Source organism: Mchenga conophoros, linkage group LG17 (genome assembly GCF_057382185.1).
Source record: "Mchenga conophoros isolate Kocher_MC1m ecotype Shallow Benthic linkage group LG17, M_conophoros_male_GT1.1, whole genome shotgun sequence".
Lineage (NCBI taxonomy): Eukaryota > Metazoa > Chordata > Actinopteri > Cichliformes > Cichlidae > Mchenga > Mchenga conophoros.
In genome coordinates, this window is record NC_140542.1 from 29,588,886 (window position 1) to 29,608,970 (window position 20,085).

The following is a 20,085-nucleotide window of genomic DNA, read 5'->3' on the forward strand; positions in this document are numbered from 1 at the left end:
CAAAAACAAAGGGGCCCAATAGGGGAGTTGCAATTCTGATTTCAAATAAAATCTCTTTCCAGTTCTCTTCACAAATTGCAGATAAGGAAGGACGATATATTTTGGTAAAAGGAATTCTAGACTCTAAAGTAGTGACGCCACTTAATATTTACAGACCTCCTGGACAGGACAAATCATTAATAAGGACCATATTTGATTTAATTGTTACGGAGACATCAGGTGTCCTGATATGTGGTGGAGACTGGAATGTACAATTGCACCCTACCTTGGACTCCTCAAACTTATTAAAAAAGCAGAATCCGGAATCTCTTTATGTGAGAAAGATGCTTAATGAGGTTGGGCTGATTGAGAGAGAACTTCATCCTTCTTCAAAGGCATATACATTTTTCTCCCACCCGCATGGTGTCTACTCAAGAATTGACTGTTTTTTTTATGTGCAAATCAGAAAGACCGAGGATAATAGAATATAACATTGGACCCAGAGACGTTTCTGATCATTCGGCAGTACACCTAAAGATACATTTGGATATTAAGCCTAGAAACGTTGTATGGAGACTGAACACTAGCCTTTTGAATGACCAAAAATGTGAAGAATTTATTAAGAAAGTTAATGAATTTTTGGAGGTTAATGACAATGGTGAAGTGTCACCGAGTACCTTGTGGGATACCGCGAAAGCAGTGCTCAGAGGAAAACTAATAATGTGGTCAGCGAGGAAGAAGAGGGAAGAAGAGAGGCAACAGACTATCATGTCAAATAAGTTGAAAGAATTGGAACAAGCACATATATTTCCAAAATGGAAAGACTTGGAACTTGCTCAATTGGATATACCTCTACAGTCTTTACTGGGTGATATAAGTCTACAGAAAAAACATGTGTAATTTGCATGAGTGCACCAAAGTAGCCTTAAATACATGGACTAAACAAAGTAAAAAATTCAATTTAGAAAGGAAAATGCGAATTCTAAGGTGGGTAGGATATGATACCGATTTTACACCAGCACATTTGGATGGGGTGTTTACAGAATGGACTTGGAAGGGTATTACAGCATACTGTAAAATCTCTTTTATGGATACTTACAATTGAGACACCATTTTAATAAAAATATTAAAGTTGCAAGGGATTATTCTGAGGAGGGGGGGCTCATTGATATGTTTGTCGACACATATAAAGGTAAAATACATAAAAAGCTGATCTCGAAACTGTACTCATGTTTACAAACATACAGGACCCACTCCACCCAGTATGTTAAGAACAGATGGGAGAAAGAAGCAGATATTACACTTACGTATGAAGATTGGTTGAATATTTGTAAAATAAACATAACTACCTCTAGCTCCCCTCTTTGGAGGGAATTTTCCTGGAAGGACAGTATGAGATTTTTCATTACACCTAAGTATATGATACACTTAATGTGCCTTCCAGTAGAACATTATTTATTTTTGATTGATGTTTAACATTAGTTATCCTGACTGAGTCAAGCCTGCACAGCCAGGAGTGACCATCAGGACACCGACGGTTGACTTATCAGTGTAACTAGCAGGCTGAAAGAACATAGAAGCTAGGCATTACAGTATTAACACTTCATAACAAGTCAGCATGGTCTTAGGCATTGGCAAGCAGTATCTATGATTTCTTACCAACAGACCACAGAATCATTTTCCAAGTTAACTTTAAAAGAGCTCAAGCCCAGACAATGTGGTCATTAATTTCTTGTCTGACATCCATGAAGATCACTGGCATTTCAAGCTGGTTTCAGCCTCATCCCCTCTGTAGAACATTTTTGGACTTTCTGAATCTGTTAACTTAATTAGCTTATCCACTCCTCAAACACTCAGCCTTTCCAGGGTGCTCTTCTTTCACTAAATCATATTACTAACTTGTTGCAAATTAATCAAATTAGCTGTTACATGTTCCTCCAGACATTTTTATTTGTTTGTTTTAGCATTTAAAAAAAAAAAAAAAAAAAAAAGAAGAAGCAAAATTCATTCCCCTGTCTTATCATTTGACATGTTGCCTCATACGATTTTCAGATAAACCTGCTTAAATACTGTGCAAGTCAATAGCTTCCCAACTTTTTGGTGAACAGTGTTTTGATGTCTGTTTTGTACCATCTAATTATCAAAACAATCCCAGTGCTAAACTGTCTGCTGGCTGTTCAGAGTGAGTGTAAAGCTTCTGGTCTCTATTCAGTGCAGATGGAAGCGGGCTGGGCTAAGCAAGAGAAAGCTTAAGGTGTGTGTATGTCTATCTACCCATGTGTCTGAGTGATGTATGTTAGTGTGTGCTGAAAACACTTTCAAACAGTTCATTACCCAAGCAGTTGGAAGGCCATTTGCCAAACAGAGTAAGGGCTGTTAATAAGATTAAAATCTCTCAGTGCCCCACCATCAAGAAAGAACCCCTAGTGAAACACACACATCATAACACTCACGTACGCACACACACACATTTTTTGCCTTCTCCTCTCGTCTGAAACCAGTTAATGAAGCCAGCATTCTTATTTTTTCACACAAAACCAAAGTAAATTCTCATGTTGACTGCCATTATCGTTAAAGATTTTATGGGCTCCATCCTCGACACACACATTTACTTTCACTAATTTCCACCTGCTTCCTCCAGAACTTCCATCTATAAGGGCTATAATCAGCTTTTAGTAGCTTTTGTGTGGCTGTGTGTAAGCATCAACGTCCCTCTGTAGTGTGCTCTATTAAATTTTAATTAACTTCCCCTTCCCCCTCCTCAACAACGAATATTCTTTCAATTTACGATGTGGAGATGCAGAACAGGGCAGAGAGATGTGTATGTCAATGGCACAGGAGTTGTGGCGGGGGTGGGGGTGTATAGAACAAAAAGACAAAAGAGAAGGAAAAGTGAGAAAAAGAAAGGATTTGGCGCAATTCGTTTCCCCTAATTTCTAGCATGCACAATATTAAGGCCATTACAGACTGCCTCTGTCAGCACATTTGGAACAACACATTAGTTAGAAGGGGGATGATGATGAGGAGGAGGAATAATGGGAGAGTCTGTGGATCAACCTTTGAATAAGCTGGAATCCAAAGCTTGTTGCTGCAGTAACAAATACCTCTGACAGCAACAACGGGGCTTCTTGACTTTCTTATCCTCTTTATTGTCCTCAACAGTACTTTCACACTTAAACAGATAATGCATTTTTTTCTTTGTTTTGGCATTCAGGTATGGATCAGCAACTTTCTGCTCCCACTGATCCAACTGTTTAATATGCCATTAGCACCACACATGTGTTAAAGATCAGTTTTTTCCCCAACACATAAAAATAATAGTGACTCAAGATCAAAGCAGCAGATCTGTGACATCAGTCATTATTTTTGTGCTTCTTCAGCTATCTTTCCCATTTCTTACGAGATGTTGGTTTAGTTCTGCAGTTTTCTAGACAAAAAAAAGAATTCTTCAGGTGGTATACACTGGTGGATCCCAAACTTTTTGAAACCTCAGGAACCCGTCACAGTGATTTTGTTTTTCCTTGGTAAACTTTCAAGATGAGGCATTCAGGTGTAGGACAGCACCCTTCCCTTCTACAGGAAAAGCTGTAAGTCAAGTCGGTTTTACTTCTTTTATGTTGTTCTTTTGTAAATCTTCCCCTCACTGCTCTGACAGCAGTAATTTCTGACTGCAGTGCTTCTGGCAGACTTGTGAGCCGGAAACCATGTCATGTAAGTATCACAGCTGGCAACCATGAAGTGTCTTGCCCAGTCTTAGCAACACTAGAACTATACAGTATCTAAGCTTGCCAAGCCAAAGGGTGAAAGAAAATGGATCCTAACAAAAACAACCTGTGAATGCTAGCACTGATGCGTGTCATTTTCGCATATAAATACTGTTTTCAAAAGTGAGATGGCTTAGTGTGGATTTAATCTTAATACACTCTTCTGCCTCTTTCAGGCTCCCTCCCTTCCTGCGGTCTCCCTCCCTCCAGAGCAGTGCATTTGTCTTTCCTCTGGTAATGAGGAAAGGTCTGCAGAGACTTGAGACTGAAGCTTCATCAGCAAAGGCCGGTCTCATCATGCTGCACCGTGCACAACAAACACATACAAATAAGAGCATGCACACAGACGCGCTCTCACTGGCTTCATCAGCAAAGACGAGTGTCATCATGCTGTGAGGTGCACATATATAAACACACGCACAGGCTTCATCAGCAAAGACCAGTCTCATCAAACAGCGTCTTGCACATGCTCGTAGAAAATGGGAGAAGAAGGGTGGGGCTGGGGGAAGAGGAAAGGAAAGAGAAATACAGTCCAGCAGAGGCAGTGCAGGTGATTGGACGATAGTATATTGAAGGGAAAAAAAAATACTGGGAGAACAGGAAGAGAGAGCTAAAGAAAGAGACGCAAGGTGACAGGGGAAGAAAAGAAGACAGAAGCGACAGTGTGCCGAAACCAGGCCTAAGTACAAACAGTTTTATCTGTTGACACCCACTACCTCCTGACATGGCCGTCAACTGTACTTATTACCACATTCTTTGTAGATACACCAGCCTGTCACCCTGACACAAACACACCAGGGTTTAGAAACACACACAAAACCAACAACAGTTTATTCACCAGCACACCGGTTCTAAGAGGTGCACAGTAATCGTGGTGGTACACTGCAGGAGAGGACATAGCTTCTTGTACAATACACCCTCGCACTCTAGTAATTTCCAGTAGCAGACAGGTGGGTGCGATGGTCTGAACTCGGGGGCATCTCTGCACCGAGTCTGTCATACTGGTGTTTAGCCTTGCTATGGGCTCAGAGGCTTGCAAGTTTGCTAGGGATGTTATGACAGAGCTGCCTACATGGGTCAGCGGGCAAGAGATGTTTACTTTTGCTCTGTAATAGCAGTATATTGAGACAGAATAGTAGTTTTGTCCTGAATCAATCTCTGTGTTAATTTGAATGAAGTCACAGGAGTTTTCTAATGATCCTATAATAGAGAAGCTTCAAGTCCTAAACTACTGTATATGACACTGAATTGATGGTCTGTCTGATCTGAAAGAGCTGAAGCCAAAACAATTCATTTCTAGTTGATTAGCTAAATGACTAATCAGCAATTTTAAAGCAAGATAGAAGAAAATTAAAGCAGGTTACAACATTAAACCTTTAATTATATTAAACTTTAAAGGTTCTTCCAAAAAAAAGCAGAGAGTAATGCCTATGTATGTTTCGTTGTCTGATTTTTAGCGCAACATGAACAGCAGAACAAGCAAATACCATGTTTCTGTCAAAATTATTCAGAAAAAAGGTTTAAATTCTTCTTCTTTGGTTCCAACACATGCTTTGGATATTTTTCTTTTCAACATTTTGCTGAAAGAAACATAGAAATTGTTTTTCACTGACAGCAAGAGAAATGCTAAAATACTTTTTTTTTTTTGATTGGTTTCATTTCCTCTCCTAAGAAATACAGATATAAATACAATTTAAATCAGTTCCTCGTTAGGTAGGTAACAAAAATAAGGGGCTAATATTACCTTTAAGACAGATCAAATAAAACAAATAAAACAAAAACCTATCAAACAAACCACATGTCATTCTTCCTGCTGTTAGTGGAGGACAGAGTGCTGCTGATCCCATCAGTGTGTAAAATTTAATAATGAAACTGCATTTTAGCTTTGTAAACATGATTTAAATGTGATTCACAAGAAGAGGATTTGAGGTTTCTTGTTCCTGATAGTAAAATGATCATTTTCCACTGCTGTGTTGAAATCAAAAGGTTAAACAACTTAGCAACCATTATTTACTTTGATATTAAATCCCAGTGAAAGGCTAATTATATTAGATCTCTATTTAAGGTTTGTAAAAATGTTGCCAGGCAAAGAACAAAAATGTCTTCGTAGGCTGGAATGGATTGTTGCCAAGCAACACTTAAGTGTTTTTGAAAGTTTTCTAGTTGTACAACTATTGTAGCTTCTGGTCTTTTCAAAATAAAATATGCAGCAACAGCTCCACATATTTATCTAATTTCTGTCCTTGTCAAGAGACCACAGTATAAAGACAGAAAGAGAGAAAGACAGGTAGACACACAGGACAATGAGAGGTGATCAGTGCACTGGCAGGGTTGACCATGCAGTGAATACACCCACACCCATACACACCTACACACACGCACACACACAGATGTGACATTGCAGTGACACACAGGTCTGCAGCATGTTCCCCAGAACTGTTTCCTGAGCAGATGGTCTGTGTGTGTCCCCTTCTGTGCCGGTGTTTCGATATGTGTATGTGCGTGTGTGTTTGACCTTGACAGTCAAGTTGATATTGCTGCCAAATTCTGACTGAGAGACAAGAGGCCACTATAGGACCATACAAATACACATGGTCACACAAACACATACATACACACGCACACGTTTGACTTTTTTCACCCTGTGCAACATGAGCGATCGACATACTGTGGGCTTTCTCACTTTTTTTTATACTGTATACAAACATGGACTGAACCACAAGGTGGCACTGTTCCCCCATCCTTTTGCACAGTGAAAGAGAGAGAGCAAAAAGGCAAGTGTGCATTCTTGTGTGAGTGCATGCATGTGTGTGTGTGTGTGTGTGTGTGTGTGTGTGTGTGTGTGTGTGTTCACGCCTTCTGCAGTGCTGCTCTACCGGCCTCACCTTACTTTTTAACTGACATTGGTGCCTGTTATGGCGCATTAGTCCAGGCATAACTGGTTCCTATATATAAGTACACACGTAGATAAAATAATCAAAGATCACACATGCATTAACAAGCATTCACACACCTAAGAACCCCCCCCCCCCCCCCCCCCCCAAAAAAAATAAAAAATAAAAAAATTACATGGAAATAAGGAGAAGCATCTGCAGTTTCTCTGAAAAGCAGGCTTCCTGCTGAGATTACTTCCTTTTTAAGTTTTGCTCTTAATTCTCAGGAGATGGTAATAAAATACTGATGAATATTCTAGTTTTACCCCTCTTTATCAAACTGCTTCTTCACTGCTGACTCAGGTCAGACCATGTTAGTTTTCTCAAAACCTTTACAACAAAACTGTTAGACTTTACTAAATGGCATGTGTACATAAATTAATTAAAAACAAAGAAAAAAAAAGATTTTTCAATATAGGCCCCAGCTACTAAACGATTCACTCACTAAGGTGTCTGTATTCATAAAATGCTTGTAGTACACTAAACGTTTAAATTGACATGTTTTTACCTTATTATTTTAGAGGTGGGTGGAATTTCACTCTTAAGATATTGTCAACTCAAGTAAATGCTGTTGATTTAAAAGAAACTGAAGGCATACAATCAGCAAAAAGTGCACCTCCACATCTGTAACTATGCACAGTTTTGTTATAGGAATATGTATTGCATATTTGTCTTTAAAAAAGGAAGATCTGGGTAGTTGAGAAGCATTAAAACATCAGTTGTGGCTTTCTGTATGCCATATATACATCAAGTTATTTCCTTCCACTCAAGATGGTCACTTCCACTAGGAGGCACAAGTTTACTTAATGCCCAGTCCATGTAAATGAGGTTATTTCAAAAAGCTGATAGGCTTAGGTATCTGTGCATACCCGATACATAACAGATGTGTGTAACCGACTCTGTATGTGTGTGAGTTTGTGTGTGTCTGTATGTGTTTGCAAGACTTGGTGTGTCTTGGAGCCGGAGGCCGGCCAATTCAAAAAGCCATGAATGCGTAAACAATGCGCTCTGCAATTCCCAATCAACACCTCCACACCACCCACGCCTTGTAATCAGACAGAGTGGGAGAAAGAGAGAAAAGACAGAAAAGCCATCACTGGCATGTCTCCATAATCAAAGTTGACAGAGGGGAGAAATAACATACTAATCAATGGTCCTCCACATCCAGTACAGTTCAGGTAATTTCAGTTTACTTATTTGTTTGGTTATTTTTTGTCTTCTTCAGGGGAAACTTGCCACTCTGGCACATTACAAACAATAGAAAAGCCCAAACTGCCAGTGCATAAACACCCAAGCACTCAAACACATAACACAAGAGAAGCTCATTAAACTTATAACATACTGTAAGATGCCCAGATGGCAGACACAGGAAAACACATTTTACTGTACAATGAGAATCAAATGCAGACAAACAGGGTTCCGAAAGTCACCTTAAAAGGAATAGTTGGTGCTGCTAAATGTGCTGAAACTCAAGTTGTTTAAGCATAATCTGTTATTCATTTTATAATACACTCATTTTCTCCTTCTTTCTTTCTTCCCATCTCTCTCTTGTGTTCATCTCCACTGTAAGATATTGTCTAACCATGCTGCCCTCTTCAAGTCAGTTCCATGCTTTTCCTTTCAAAGATGCCTTTTTGACAACTTCCCTTTACTTAGTTTTTCAATTTTCTTCCCCTCAAGCCATCTTTCTTTCTCCATCTTTTCCATCACCCTTCCTCTCACATACTCTCTGCTGTCAAGGACACAGGCTTCTCAAAGAAGGGGGGGAAAAATCATATGAATACAATGAATCACTCTTCTCCTTCCACCTTCTTCTCTCTTTCCTACCTCCTCCTCCCTCACTCCCTCCATCTTGTTCGCAAAGATGTCTGAGGTGCTGATTTCCCTTATGCCTGTCAGGGCAGAGCAGCGCTGGGCAACAGCAGTTAAGAGTCACAAAATGTAAATGTATGAATAAGAAAATAAACCGCAACAACAGCGTGGACACAGATACACAGTGTGGTTGACAATCTGTTTGACCATCTGTCAGCCTCACGCACTGACATAGTTGCTTTCTGAACTTGAAAACACTGTGCGAATCTGTGTGCGTCTGTGCAGGTGTGCTGTTAAAGCTGGACCAGTACACCGACTAATTTTAAACAGAACTGGTTATTATGATGACGCCACTATCAATTTCTGATTTGATGGATTCATAATACAGTTCACTTAATCTTTATCATTTATTTATCTTGCAAATAGTGGTTCTTCAAACTTGAGTAGCCATAGTATAAATTCAATGTGTGTTTAATGTCCTATTATCTTTAGTTGTGTGGCATGATATCTTTTTTTACCACTAAAACAGCAAAACCTATGGGGCAAAAAGCAACTATTGGCAAGAAAATGGCATTACAGTTTACACAAACTCAATATCTGCACAAAATATCCATTTCCTCTTTGTCCTGTTAAAGGCTATCAATCTTTAAAACAGAAATGGAAATTCATACGCTTTTATTGATACTAGACCCATTATCGAGTGTTCTTATTGGCCTGATTCTTTACTGATTTTCTCCATTGACCTGTGATCAGATTTCTTCTTTAAAAAAGCAGACTTACATAGTTTTTCACAACTGTCAATAACACAATATTACCCGAGGCTACACAGAACAGCCCAAGCCTGAAAGCCTGAACAGAAAACTGCCTACAGGTCAGTGCCTTCACCCTGATAAGAGACAGAATTATGAATTCATTGCACTTTCCTCAAACTACAGTATACGATAGAGTAGAAATAAAATGTGCATTGAAAAGCTTTACTGCCAGCAGTAACAATAACTGGACTGTAGCAGGTGGCTGAGGGGAGCACTTGTTTGTAAATGCAGTAGCTGACATTTATTTTTTATCATACCTGTAAATATTAGCTATCTAATTAGCCTGCTGTTCTCTCTGTTACACTTGTATAGAAAACACTCATGAGCTCTGGTAGAACTGGAAAAGATGCTAAAAAGGTGCAAAGGAAGCAGGCAAACGTAACCCTTAATACCGTTTCACTTGTTGTTCAGCTGATTTTCACTTATGTGAAGAAGAGTTTGTGTGAGTTATTGTTCTCCCACTGACACAGACAACGTTGCTTTCTCTGCATGCTGGAAGTGGGAAATAAACATCACGGTGTCTAGATTAAGAGGTAGCATGAGCAGCACCCATGCAGCTCTGCTGTTCTGTTTATGCCACACACTATGCGTTATGGTGGGTGGATTTTGATATCTTTGCAAACAAGTGAACCAATTAAAACTGTTTTGCGATGCCCAGCTAGCAGAAATGCATGCTATCAATATAGTGCTGTATTGATAAGCTCAAAAGCAAAGATTCAGATGGATTGGACAACATAAAGCTGGGATCCCTACGGTTGCTAGTTATGTCCAAGGCACTGAGTGGAAGGCTTGTTTCAGCTACTGAACCACAGAAACTGCTCCAGGGAAGCTTTCTTAGCTTAGCTTTCCTCTCCATGCTCAAAATGTGGAAAAGGACTCTAACCTGGCAAAGTCGAGGTCTGCCTCCCTGGACATGGTGATGTTGGTGAGGTTTTGCTGGAGGACAAAAATGTTCCTGCACATTTTCTTGATGCCAGACTCGCTGATCCTCTTGAAGTATTGAGCCCCATTGATCAGAATACAGGAGATCAGATGACCAAGACCTGGTAAGAGATGAGAAAAAAAGAGGCATGAAGGATATGTGATTATATCAGGAAAGATATATTCAATTCTTTTTATTTTTAAGGAAATTTGGGAATAAGAAAGAACATTTTAACAATGTTTTCAGACTCGCAGGTTCTTTGAAAGTTGTTGAAGAGAGCTGTATTTTAAAGGCAGTTACTTAAACGTCACCCTAGGGGGGCTGCTGACCTTCAAAAATATACTGGAACTTGTGTTGCTGCAAGGCGGCCCCCATGGCTTCCTCTATGGCTGAGATGTCCTTGTTCAGTTTGACCACCAGAGGGTCATAGTCCATGCTCTCAACATTAGCCACAATGGCATAATTTCCTTGTTTGGTCAGGGGGATCAGGTAATGGAAACAGTGCACCCTGGATTAAAACAGGGAAAGAAAAGAGAAAAGAGAAAATTAAATGCTGTAGATAATTAATAGGTTTTTCTTCTCCAATTTTTTTTACCTTTCGCTGTCTGGAAATTAAAAGTTACATATTCTGCTTTGTCAAGAACATTCTGCCATCCAAATTCTTTGACAACTATGTATTGATATGCCGAAATAAACTATGAACTATGCTGAGTGTCCAACATGAGAACGACAAGGAAAAATGGTGAGTCAGGAAATATGTATGAACTGTATTATTCTCTGTGCTTTGGAGGTTAACATAGTTAGAAGGCACTTTAGCGGGCGGAGAGTGTTCTCATTCCTCAAGCCCCACTAAACCTACTCTAATACTTATAATTTCTACAGAAATCATTCTGTTTATAGAGTACTCATAATATATCCACTTGTACAACTACCACTACATCACTGTTGGATACCAGTCACCTGAGCAAAGTGTTGTAGAGCAGATTGTTGAATATGCTGTGCACTTCTGAGGAGTTTTAAACCTTAAATGGAGCTGCTTATATACTTAATGCCATGTCTAATAAATCTACTAAGGTCAATTGTCCTTTCAAACTATTTAATTTGTAGAAAGCACACTTATGTCTATAACACAGTTTTGTGTATTTTTCCTCGCATATTTTATCTTGAGTGTTTTAGAGGCAGTAGTTAAAGGAAGACTGTTGTACCAGAATGGCAAGAAAACCCCCAGCTATAGCAGAATAACTGGGTTGAAGACCTTGCCAAAGAATTTTTGTATTCACCTTTTCCTAGTCAGATTTTTGAGCCGTTTTTTTTTTTTTTAATGGATTCATAGCTAAATGCCACAAATAAACTAAAATACCAGAAATGCTCTCAAAGTTTTGATTATTGTTATGTAAAAATGTCATTTTAGAGGGATTATTAAGTGGAAATACCGATAATAAGTAAACCAACCCTTTAATCTCAACCTTATCCAAATATTTCCTGCCCATAGTACAAACATCTAATAATACTTTTAGGATTTTAATAGTTAGAGCAGGTGGATTTTGACCTATCCTTTAACAATACATTCTGTTTTTCAGGTTCCCTAAAGACCTATAAATTAGTATGAGGTCTTTGAGGTCCACAGAAAGCTAATTTCGGTCTAGACTTAAAAAGTCAATAGTTTTATAATTCCATAATCACACTGCCCAGAGCTGAAGGGTATAAAATTATATGGGTGAATTTCTCTTCCTCCCTAAGGCAAAGCCAACAACTACACAGCATTTTCAAAGCCTCCATCCGACCTCCTTCTCTCTCTATTCAATCATTTCTCCCACTTAGCCCACTCTAGCTTTCTTCTTTAACCCCCACTCCTACTTTAACTTCACTCATCTCTCTTCCATCTTTTCATCCACCCCCCCACCCACCCCTTCTTCTTTCTTGCTCATGGCTTCATTTAGCTGGTACCACTATCAAGGGAAATTTGCTAGATGGGGAGAGTCAATGGAGTGTAGCATATAGCTAGACATCAGCCTCAGGGAGGGTTTTCTACTGGAATCATCAACAATATTGCATAAGCTACACAATGGTCTAGAGGGAAATAGTAGTACATGGATGGATGGAAGAAATGGGGAGGGATGATGGAGGACTATTAGAGGATGTGGGTGTGAGAAAGTATATGGTGTGGTAAATTAACTTAGATATTGACATTCAAAACACACACTGAAGATACATTTCTGAACTCGTGCATTAAGGGCATGCGTGTGATGCCACTGGTTCTTTTAACTCATCTGATTTAATGACACGTGCTCTGAGCAATGTTGTGTGTAGGAACCAAATACACACGGCTTGAAAGTTTGGGGTAACTCATAACTCGCACTTGTATTCGTTGAATGACCTTGTACAGTAAAAAGGAAATATAACCAAGACATTGACAGACATTTTTAGTAAAATAAACATTTTGTCCTTTAAACTTCACCTTCCTCAAAGAAATGCCCATCTGCAGCAGTCATAGCCTTGCAGACCTTTGGCATTTTGCTGAGGCATTCCAGAGAAATTTGACCCTATGTTTCCCAAAGCGTTTCTCACAAGTTGTATTAGTTTGACAGCTGCTTCTTACATACCATATAATCAAGTTGTCAACATCAATCGGGTTGTGTTCCAGTGACTGTGCAGGCCACACCATAACAGAGACAACAGCATTTGACTGTTTCCTCTTTAAGCAGTTTGGACCTGTGCTTTGGTTCAGTGTTCATTTCGCTGACCAGTAATTTTCGTCACCGAACTTTTATTTTTTGCCAAAAACAAGACGATAACTAAATAAAATGTAACTGACAATGACGTGTACTGACAAGTTTGTCAACAAATAAATATTTGATGAAAATTATCCTTGAGAGACGAGAGCCAATCAGGACTGAGTAAGTTCTAAATAATTTAGAAAGGTGGGACGAGTTTGGATGCATGCACACACAGTTTCTAAGTTGTATTGTTTCTCAAGGGCTGATCAAATAGGCGCATCTAACCTTATTGCATAATCAGAATCTGATTCTGATTATGCAATAAGGTTAGATGCGCCTATTTGATCAGCCCTTGAGAAACAATACAACTTAGAAACAAACGAAATCGAAAACTTGCTGTCAAAGTGACTGCTTTGGTCACTGTCCTCCTGTTTGGAAACTAGCACCCCCCACCCCAAGTCTATGTTTGTTCGACAATCAGAATCTTCATCTCCTAGTGGCCAGTCTCACATGGATTTGTCTTTGCAAGTTTGTCTTACATTCGCATCCCAAAGCCGGCATCAAGGAGCCACTTCTTCACTGTTCATGGTAAAACATGTGTCTTCTGGATACAAAGCTGCTTGTTGAGTAAGACCAGTAACTCTTTGTTTTCTCAAACAATACACTCTGATGTACTTTTCTTACTTGCTCAGTTGGTTCTCGCTCTGTCTGTTTTTTAACTGCTCTGTTACGAGAGTAGTATACTTCTTCTAAAATCTGGCAATTTACTACTTTGATCTTATTTTAAATGGGGGGAAAAAAGCTTTTGTTTCAAAAACAAAGACATTTAAGTGACCCCAGCCTTTTCAGCGGCAGTATAATTCTGCTTCTTTGTTCAGTGACGCAAATGAATGTTATGAACGTAGTGATTACAGACTTCCTGGGAAGAAGGTGAAGGGGAAGTGCAACACGCACAGTTAGAGTGGCATTATTTGATGTGCTTCAAATAATATTCACATAAAAATATCAGGCAGATAACATGTGCAGGAGGACCTTGATGAGTTGAGGCTCATCATTGCCACATGAATCATTATGGTGGCAGCATACAGACTTGGAAAACAATGACTGCAGTTGTTTTGAATGATGAATGATGATAGCTGAAGCAATAGAATTTCCCAGTGATATTATTTGTTTTCAAAACATTTTGTCTTCCAAAATCTATTTATGCTAAAAACTCATTACCTTAAGGTGAATACATCACAATGCTCGTATAATTCAATTTGACACAACCTGCTTTTAACTCTGCATTTAGAGTCTAATGCTTTCTGTGTATGCATTGTTTATACTTTTATGACTTGCCTAAAAAAAATGATCAACTATTATGACCAATTTCTTTATATTAAGTAGGTATTGTAAAAATATTTGTATAAATAAAATAATTAAATATGCTGAATTTTGTCATATTACTGCATAAAGGAGAGACATAAGAGTTGGGCAGTTTCTCCTGCATACCTGACCTCCAGATGCAGCACCAGCAGGCAACGGTCTGCAATATCTTGGAAGCCCCTGGACAGGTCGTTGAGGGTCTGGAGAATCTGCTCCCTGCTGCGTTCACTCTCTCCAACCACCTGGCTGTCTGTTGGGATCATAGAGATGTAGGAAGATGAGAACACACGATAGGCATAGAAAAACTCAATTATTGCAAACAGGAGCAGTTGAAGTGAGTAAAAGGACCATTGTAAATGGTTTCTGCATCCTGTGTTACAGCTATTTGAAAGGCGGTGTGCGTACACTCATTTAACAGGTGCTTTTTAAAACATAGGGGATGAGTCAAGTATTCCGTTAATGTGATTTAATGTCAAAATGTAAAATATGTGCAAAAAAAATAAATAAAATGTGTACATTAACAAAGGCACTTGTCTTGCCTTTGTTACTTCATGCTTATTATATTTTGTGGAGATTACCTAGTTCTTATTGAAAAATAATGAATATATTTCTATAACTTTGAACATCACACATTGAACGTCTGCATGCTGGTCGACACACTGCACAGACAAAGGTTAAAACAGGGTTAATCAGTCAGAGATAAACAGTTTTTGAGGCTTTCAATTGTAAAATATGTTTTATTTTGCTCTTAACTGAGTACTATTGATTCACTATTATTGATTCACCCACTAATAGGGAAAACAACAAGTATGATAACCTGTTTAAAAGAGGATGATGTTAAAATAAGAACAAGAGCAAATGAGTTTACTGCACATATTGTATTGGTACCGCAATATATTGTTTTTATTTCACTTTATTGTACTGTGTTGATATTGTATTTGTATTGTTGTTGCAGTGAATTGTATTGTATTTTTACTGTGCTGCCCGTTCCCAGCACTCAAAACAAAACTGAATAAGTACTGTAAGTGGGTAAATGGGTAACATATATGAGGAGAAATCATGCCATTTTAGCTTATATAGATTAGAAAATAACAACAAACTAATCTGATCAAAAAATGAAGGGACCACTCAATCAACACATATCACAAGTCAGTTAAACTTCGGGGACATCGATCTGTCCAGTTAAGAAGCATGAACCATTGTGAATCCATCTCAGCTGCTTTGGTGCAAATCAAAGTGACAAGAGGTGCACTGGAGAAGCAACAACAAGACAATCCCCAAAAAGGGAATGAATTTGCAGGTGGTGGCCACAGACCATTGCTTTCTTCTTATCCCTCCTGACCAGTTTTTCTCTAATTTCGGTTTTTGTCAGTGCCCTGTCACTGCTGGCAGCATTAGAGAGTAATTACAGCCCAGTCAGGTTGCTCATATAGTTTGTTTATTCCAGTCATGGCCCATCCATACCTAGGTCTACTTTGTCTCCCAGCACAGTCTCAAGAATGTGGGTGAGATAGCAGGAGATGGGCTACATGGGTTACATAAGGACAGGTGGACAGGTCCATATTTGGCATCAACCCCACAGCAGGACTGGTATTTGCTCCTTAGTACAAGAAGCAACAGGAGGAGCACTGCTAGAACCTTACAAAATGACCTCCAGCAGGCTACTTGTGCATTGTACTAAACTAGAGTGTCACTCCTTTTACAAAGTTTTAAGGTTTGGAATCTGCTGAAAAGTCCTTGAAAGCTAGGGAAAGGCCTGCCAGCCCGTGGTGTTTTTCTTAAACTGCCCTTGAGCTCCCAAACATTGTCCTAAGATTGTTATTAATGTGTTGTTTTGTTACTCTGCAGTAATAAGCATGTATTCCATTCCATATTGACATTATCAAGTTCTGTAAATAACGTTAGCTCATATGGTACACACATTCGCAAACTCATTAGTTCAGCTTCACACACTTCCTGAGTCCTTCAGCATGTTCCTGTACTTTCTTCCCATTACTTGTGCTGAGGCAGCAAGAGCATGTGTCACTGCACTGCATTGTAAGCCACACAAAAGACCTGAGTGTGTGTGTGTGTGTGTGTGTGAAAGAGAGAGAACCAGAGAGCATGATGAGTGTATATAAATTCAGCTCAGCATAGATCAATGGCCATAAATTAACAAGGAGAGGAAAAGGAGAGAAATTGGCCCCGTCACTCATATGTAAGTCTATTTGGTCAATGAGGCGAGTGTGTGTGTGTGTGTGTGTGTGTGTGTGTGTCCATGAGAGGGTGTTGGTGTGTGTACAAAGAGTGACTGTTGAGCAGGAGAATGCAGGGGTCCACGATCGATGTGCTGCAGTCAAAACCAGCTCCCTAGTTATTCTTCCTGCCCTTCCGAAGGTCACACATGCATGCAAGCTGGTACACATGCATGCATACACACCGCTAAGAACAAAGAAGTTAATAATTAAATATGCTGAATTATGAATATGCAATTAAGTGATGATTATTCTTTCTTCTCCTTGACTCTTTTGAATTATACCACCAAAAAAGCCATGTCTACCTTAACTGTGTTCTCACTAGGCTACATATAGAACGTGTAAAAACAATCTCCAACTGCAATTTCTTCCTTTCAGAAGACTGCTTAGAAATGTATGTTTCAACACAGCCTGAGCTCTCTTAGACAAGCTTTCTTGTAGTTTCTGTAAGTGTTCTTCAGGAATAATTCTCTAGGCTTCTTGAAGTACATTCAAAGTTATTGTTTGGACTTTGTTCCAGTTTTGCTCTGTTCTTTGTATTAGCTCTGGGGAGGCCAATCCATGACCAACAGTGTTCCATTGTGTTCTTTTGCACTGGAAGTGTATTTGGCATCTCTGTCATGCTGAAAATTGAAGCCACTACCAGTCAGATACTATTACATGATGGATCAAAAATATGACAGTACTGTTCTGTGTTTATAATTCCATCAATTTTGACAAGATCGCCAACATCACTGGCTGAAATGCATCCCAAAAACACGACTCCACTGTGTTTTACAGATGGCTGTAGACACTCATTGTTGTACTTCTCCTGACTTCTACCGCACATACCGAAGACAATTTGAAACCAAAATCTACAATTTGGATTCATTACTCTATAAGAACTGCTGGCACTGACTTTCAGTCCAGCCCTTACCTTAGCTTTCTCTCCCTCCTTCCTTTGTTAAGAATGGCTTCTTGACAGCCACCCTTAAACTAAGACCATGGCTGATGAGGCTTCAGTGAACAGTAGATAGACTGAAGGGCCAGATGCATCTCTCAGGTCCTATGTCAACTCTTTGCTGGAAATTTGCCTATTTCTTAAGAATCTTACATCACTTTAACATATTGCTAATCTGCTGTACTTTTCAAGCCTAAAACTTCTTTTGTTGGCATCCACTCATCTAGCTTCCTCAAATTTATTAAGGACACAAGACACATCTTGCTGGAATATATAAGTTTTTGGCTAATAGCGCTTTGGAAAACACCTTGTTGCAAAAAGATAATTCTATGTCTATTGATTGATTGACTGATTGCTTTATTGGCCATATGCAGGTTGCCCCGCAGAGGAATAGGACCCCCCCCCCCCCCCCCCCCCCCGACTTACACACACAACAAAGACATCACATGGGAATACAGTCGGAGATCGGCAGCGTTGCAGAGAAAACACTGAAAAATTACACAACAATGGGAAAAAGTACAAGAGGAAAAAAAGAGACCTCTTCTCACGCTGGGCACCTATGGGAGGACAGCATGAGAACAGGAAACAAAAAAAACTCCTCTGCACAGAGAGCACATTAATGTCCACATCACAACATTATTGTGTAGTCTAGTGTTTTTGCAACAAGATATTTAGTAACAAAGTGCCTAAAATGCAATTTAAAATTGTTTTATTTGCTAAGTTGACTGTTATGTGTAGAGAACAATGGTTCATCCCTTGTTGTTTGACTGAAAGAACACCATATTCATCTGAATATGGTATGGTACAAGGACTGGACTGTAAATTAATGAAAAAAGAGCCAATATATAAAAAAGTGTATGACCTCCAGAGAGTGCTCAAGAGCACTTAAAACTACAAACTTTCACTCCTTTAAAGCAAAATATAAAGAAATGAGGGGTGATGCAAGACTTTTGCACAATCCTATATTCTTGATTCTCTCTCTATACTTAAATCCAAAAAACTCTATTTTGCTTTGCATTGGTTATGCTTTTGTGTCCTCCTCAGTGCACATTTTGTATGCATTGTAGTTACTTTAATTTTATCTCTGAGAAAATGAGAAAGCATTGCTCCGAGCAAACAGCAGTCAGGTATACGCCATGACCGTCCAATCAGAAAAGCAAACACGGTCAGGGCTGTGATGTGACATTTGTGACAGTTGCTCTTATGGCCTGTGTACCTGACATACAGAGATAACAGCTTGGAATTATGTTTCTTATTAAAGGTCTGCAAGTGATGAACGTTCTGGATGTATGAACTAACAGTATGGTTAGTTCAGCTAAAATAATTCTGGTGTACAGCCCCTACAGGCAGTTAATAGTAATAAATAATTATGTAGCATGGTAGACTTCTACTAAAAATGTATTTTTGTTACTTTGTTACTTTTACTTTGAATTGGCCTAAGAAACCAAAACCTGATTTCAGTAAGTGGACTACTTTACACATTAATTATGCTCAACTTTGTTTGTTTAAATGGCAATCAGCATCAGTGTTACTATATGTGATGACAATAATTTAATATTTAATAATCTATAATATCGAATTGCCCCTCACCCCGCAGGGGGTGGTTGTGGGGGGGGTCTTGTGGCTTAGATCTTCAGCTGAGAGATACCAATATTAATCTAGCTAAGAGTCAACGGAACAACAAACAAGATTGCTTTTAATGAAAGAAAAACATTGATTTCTCAAGAGAGTAGAGGATATTACATTAATTATTTTCACCTGATTGTGTGAAGCTGATGCTGTTCACACTCCCTGGTCAACTTTGAGATCATTAATAGATACAGAACCCACCATTAAAACACAATACTGTCTCCTAAAATAAAAAAGCACAATTTTAAGACAAAAACGTTTTAAAGCTTCTGCCAAAAGACTTAAATATAGACTAATTTTCTCTGAGTGCGTCTATCTCTTTCTCTCTGTGTAGTTACAGGTGCGAGAGAGCCAAAGCCTTGCGAATGCTCTGCCTGTGGGAGTATTTCCCACTAACTGTCTGTATATGTGCAGGAATTGACTCGGAGGCTTGTTTCCTCTCATGTGCATTACGCTCACTCACTCGCTCACTTTTCTGACAGCAGAAAAAAAGGTCTTACTGTGGCACACACTGCTGGAGGTCTCTCTGGGGGGTGTCTGTGAAAAACACACGACCAGAGACACACAAGCGTACGGACACGTACACAAAAACACACTCGGATTCTTGCCACCCCGAGCCTTGCGCTGCTTTGATGATGCGAGGGAGGCGTCGCAGCATGGGGGGCACCATTAGAGTCAGGAACAGACGGGCAAAGGGAGACGACTCATTTGTCCTGACTGACAACTTTCTTGGTCTATTTTTTCTTTTTCTGGTTGCCTTTTCCTCCAACTAAATTCCTATCTCTTATTTATGAGTTCTTGTGTGTGCATTATTAAATGTGAAGATATGTATTTGCATGTCATGCATCTACGTATGCGTTCATGTATAGGCATGCGTGCATGTGCTTTGTGCTTATCCAATTATTTTCAAATCTCATCTAAGGAAAACGTCTGTTGCTTGCCATCTGCAAAGGATGAGGGTGGCAGACATTAAGGGAG

At 39.2% G+C, this 20,085-nt stretch overlaps 1 protein-coding gene across 1 annotated transcript in view; it reads right to left on the minus strand.

Annotated features, from left to right (window-relative positions):
* exoc4 (exocyst complex component 4) overlaps positions 1 to 20,085 on the minus strand; it is a 136,740-nt gene that overhangs the window by 7,328 nt on the left and 109,327 nt on the right. Inside the window, exons 17-19 of the mRNA XM_085251730.1 lie at positions 14,431 to 14,554; positions 10,552 to 10,730; positions 10,184 to 10,343 (exon numbers count right to left, since the gene is read on the minus strand). Coding sequence (XP_085107856.1) covers positions 10,184 to 10,343; positions 10,552 to 10,730; positions 14,431 to 14,554 — 463 coding nt within the window. The remainder of the gene's footprint in view (positions 1 to 10,183; positions 10,344 to 10,551; positions 10,731 to 14,430; positions 14,555 to 20,085) is intronic.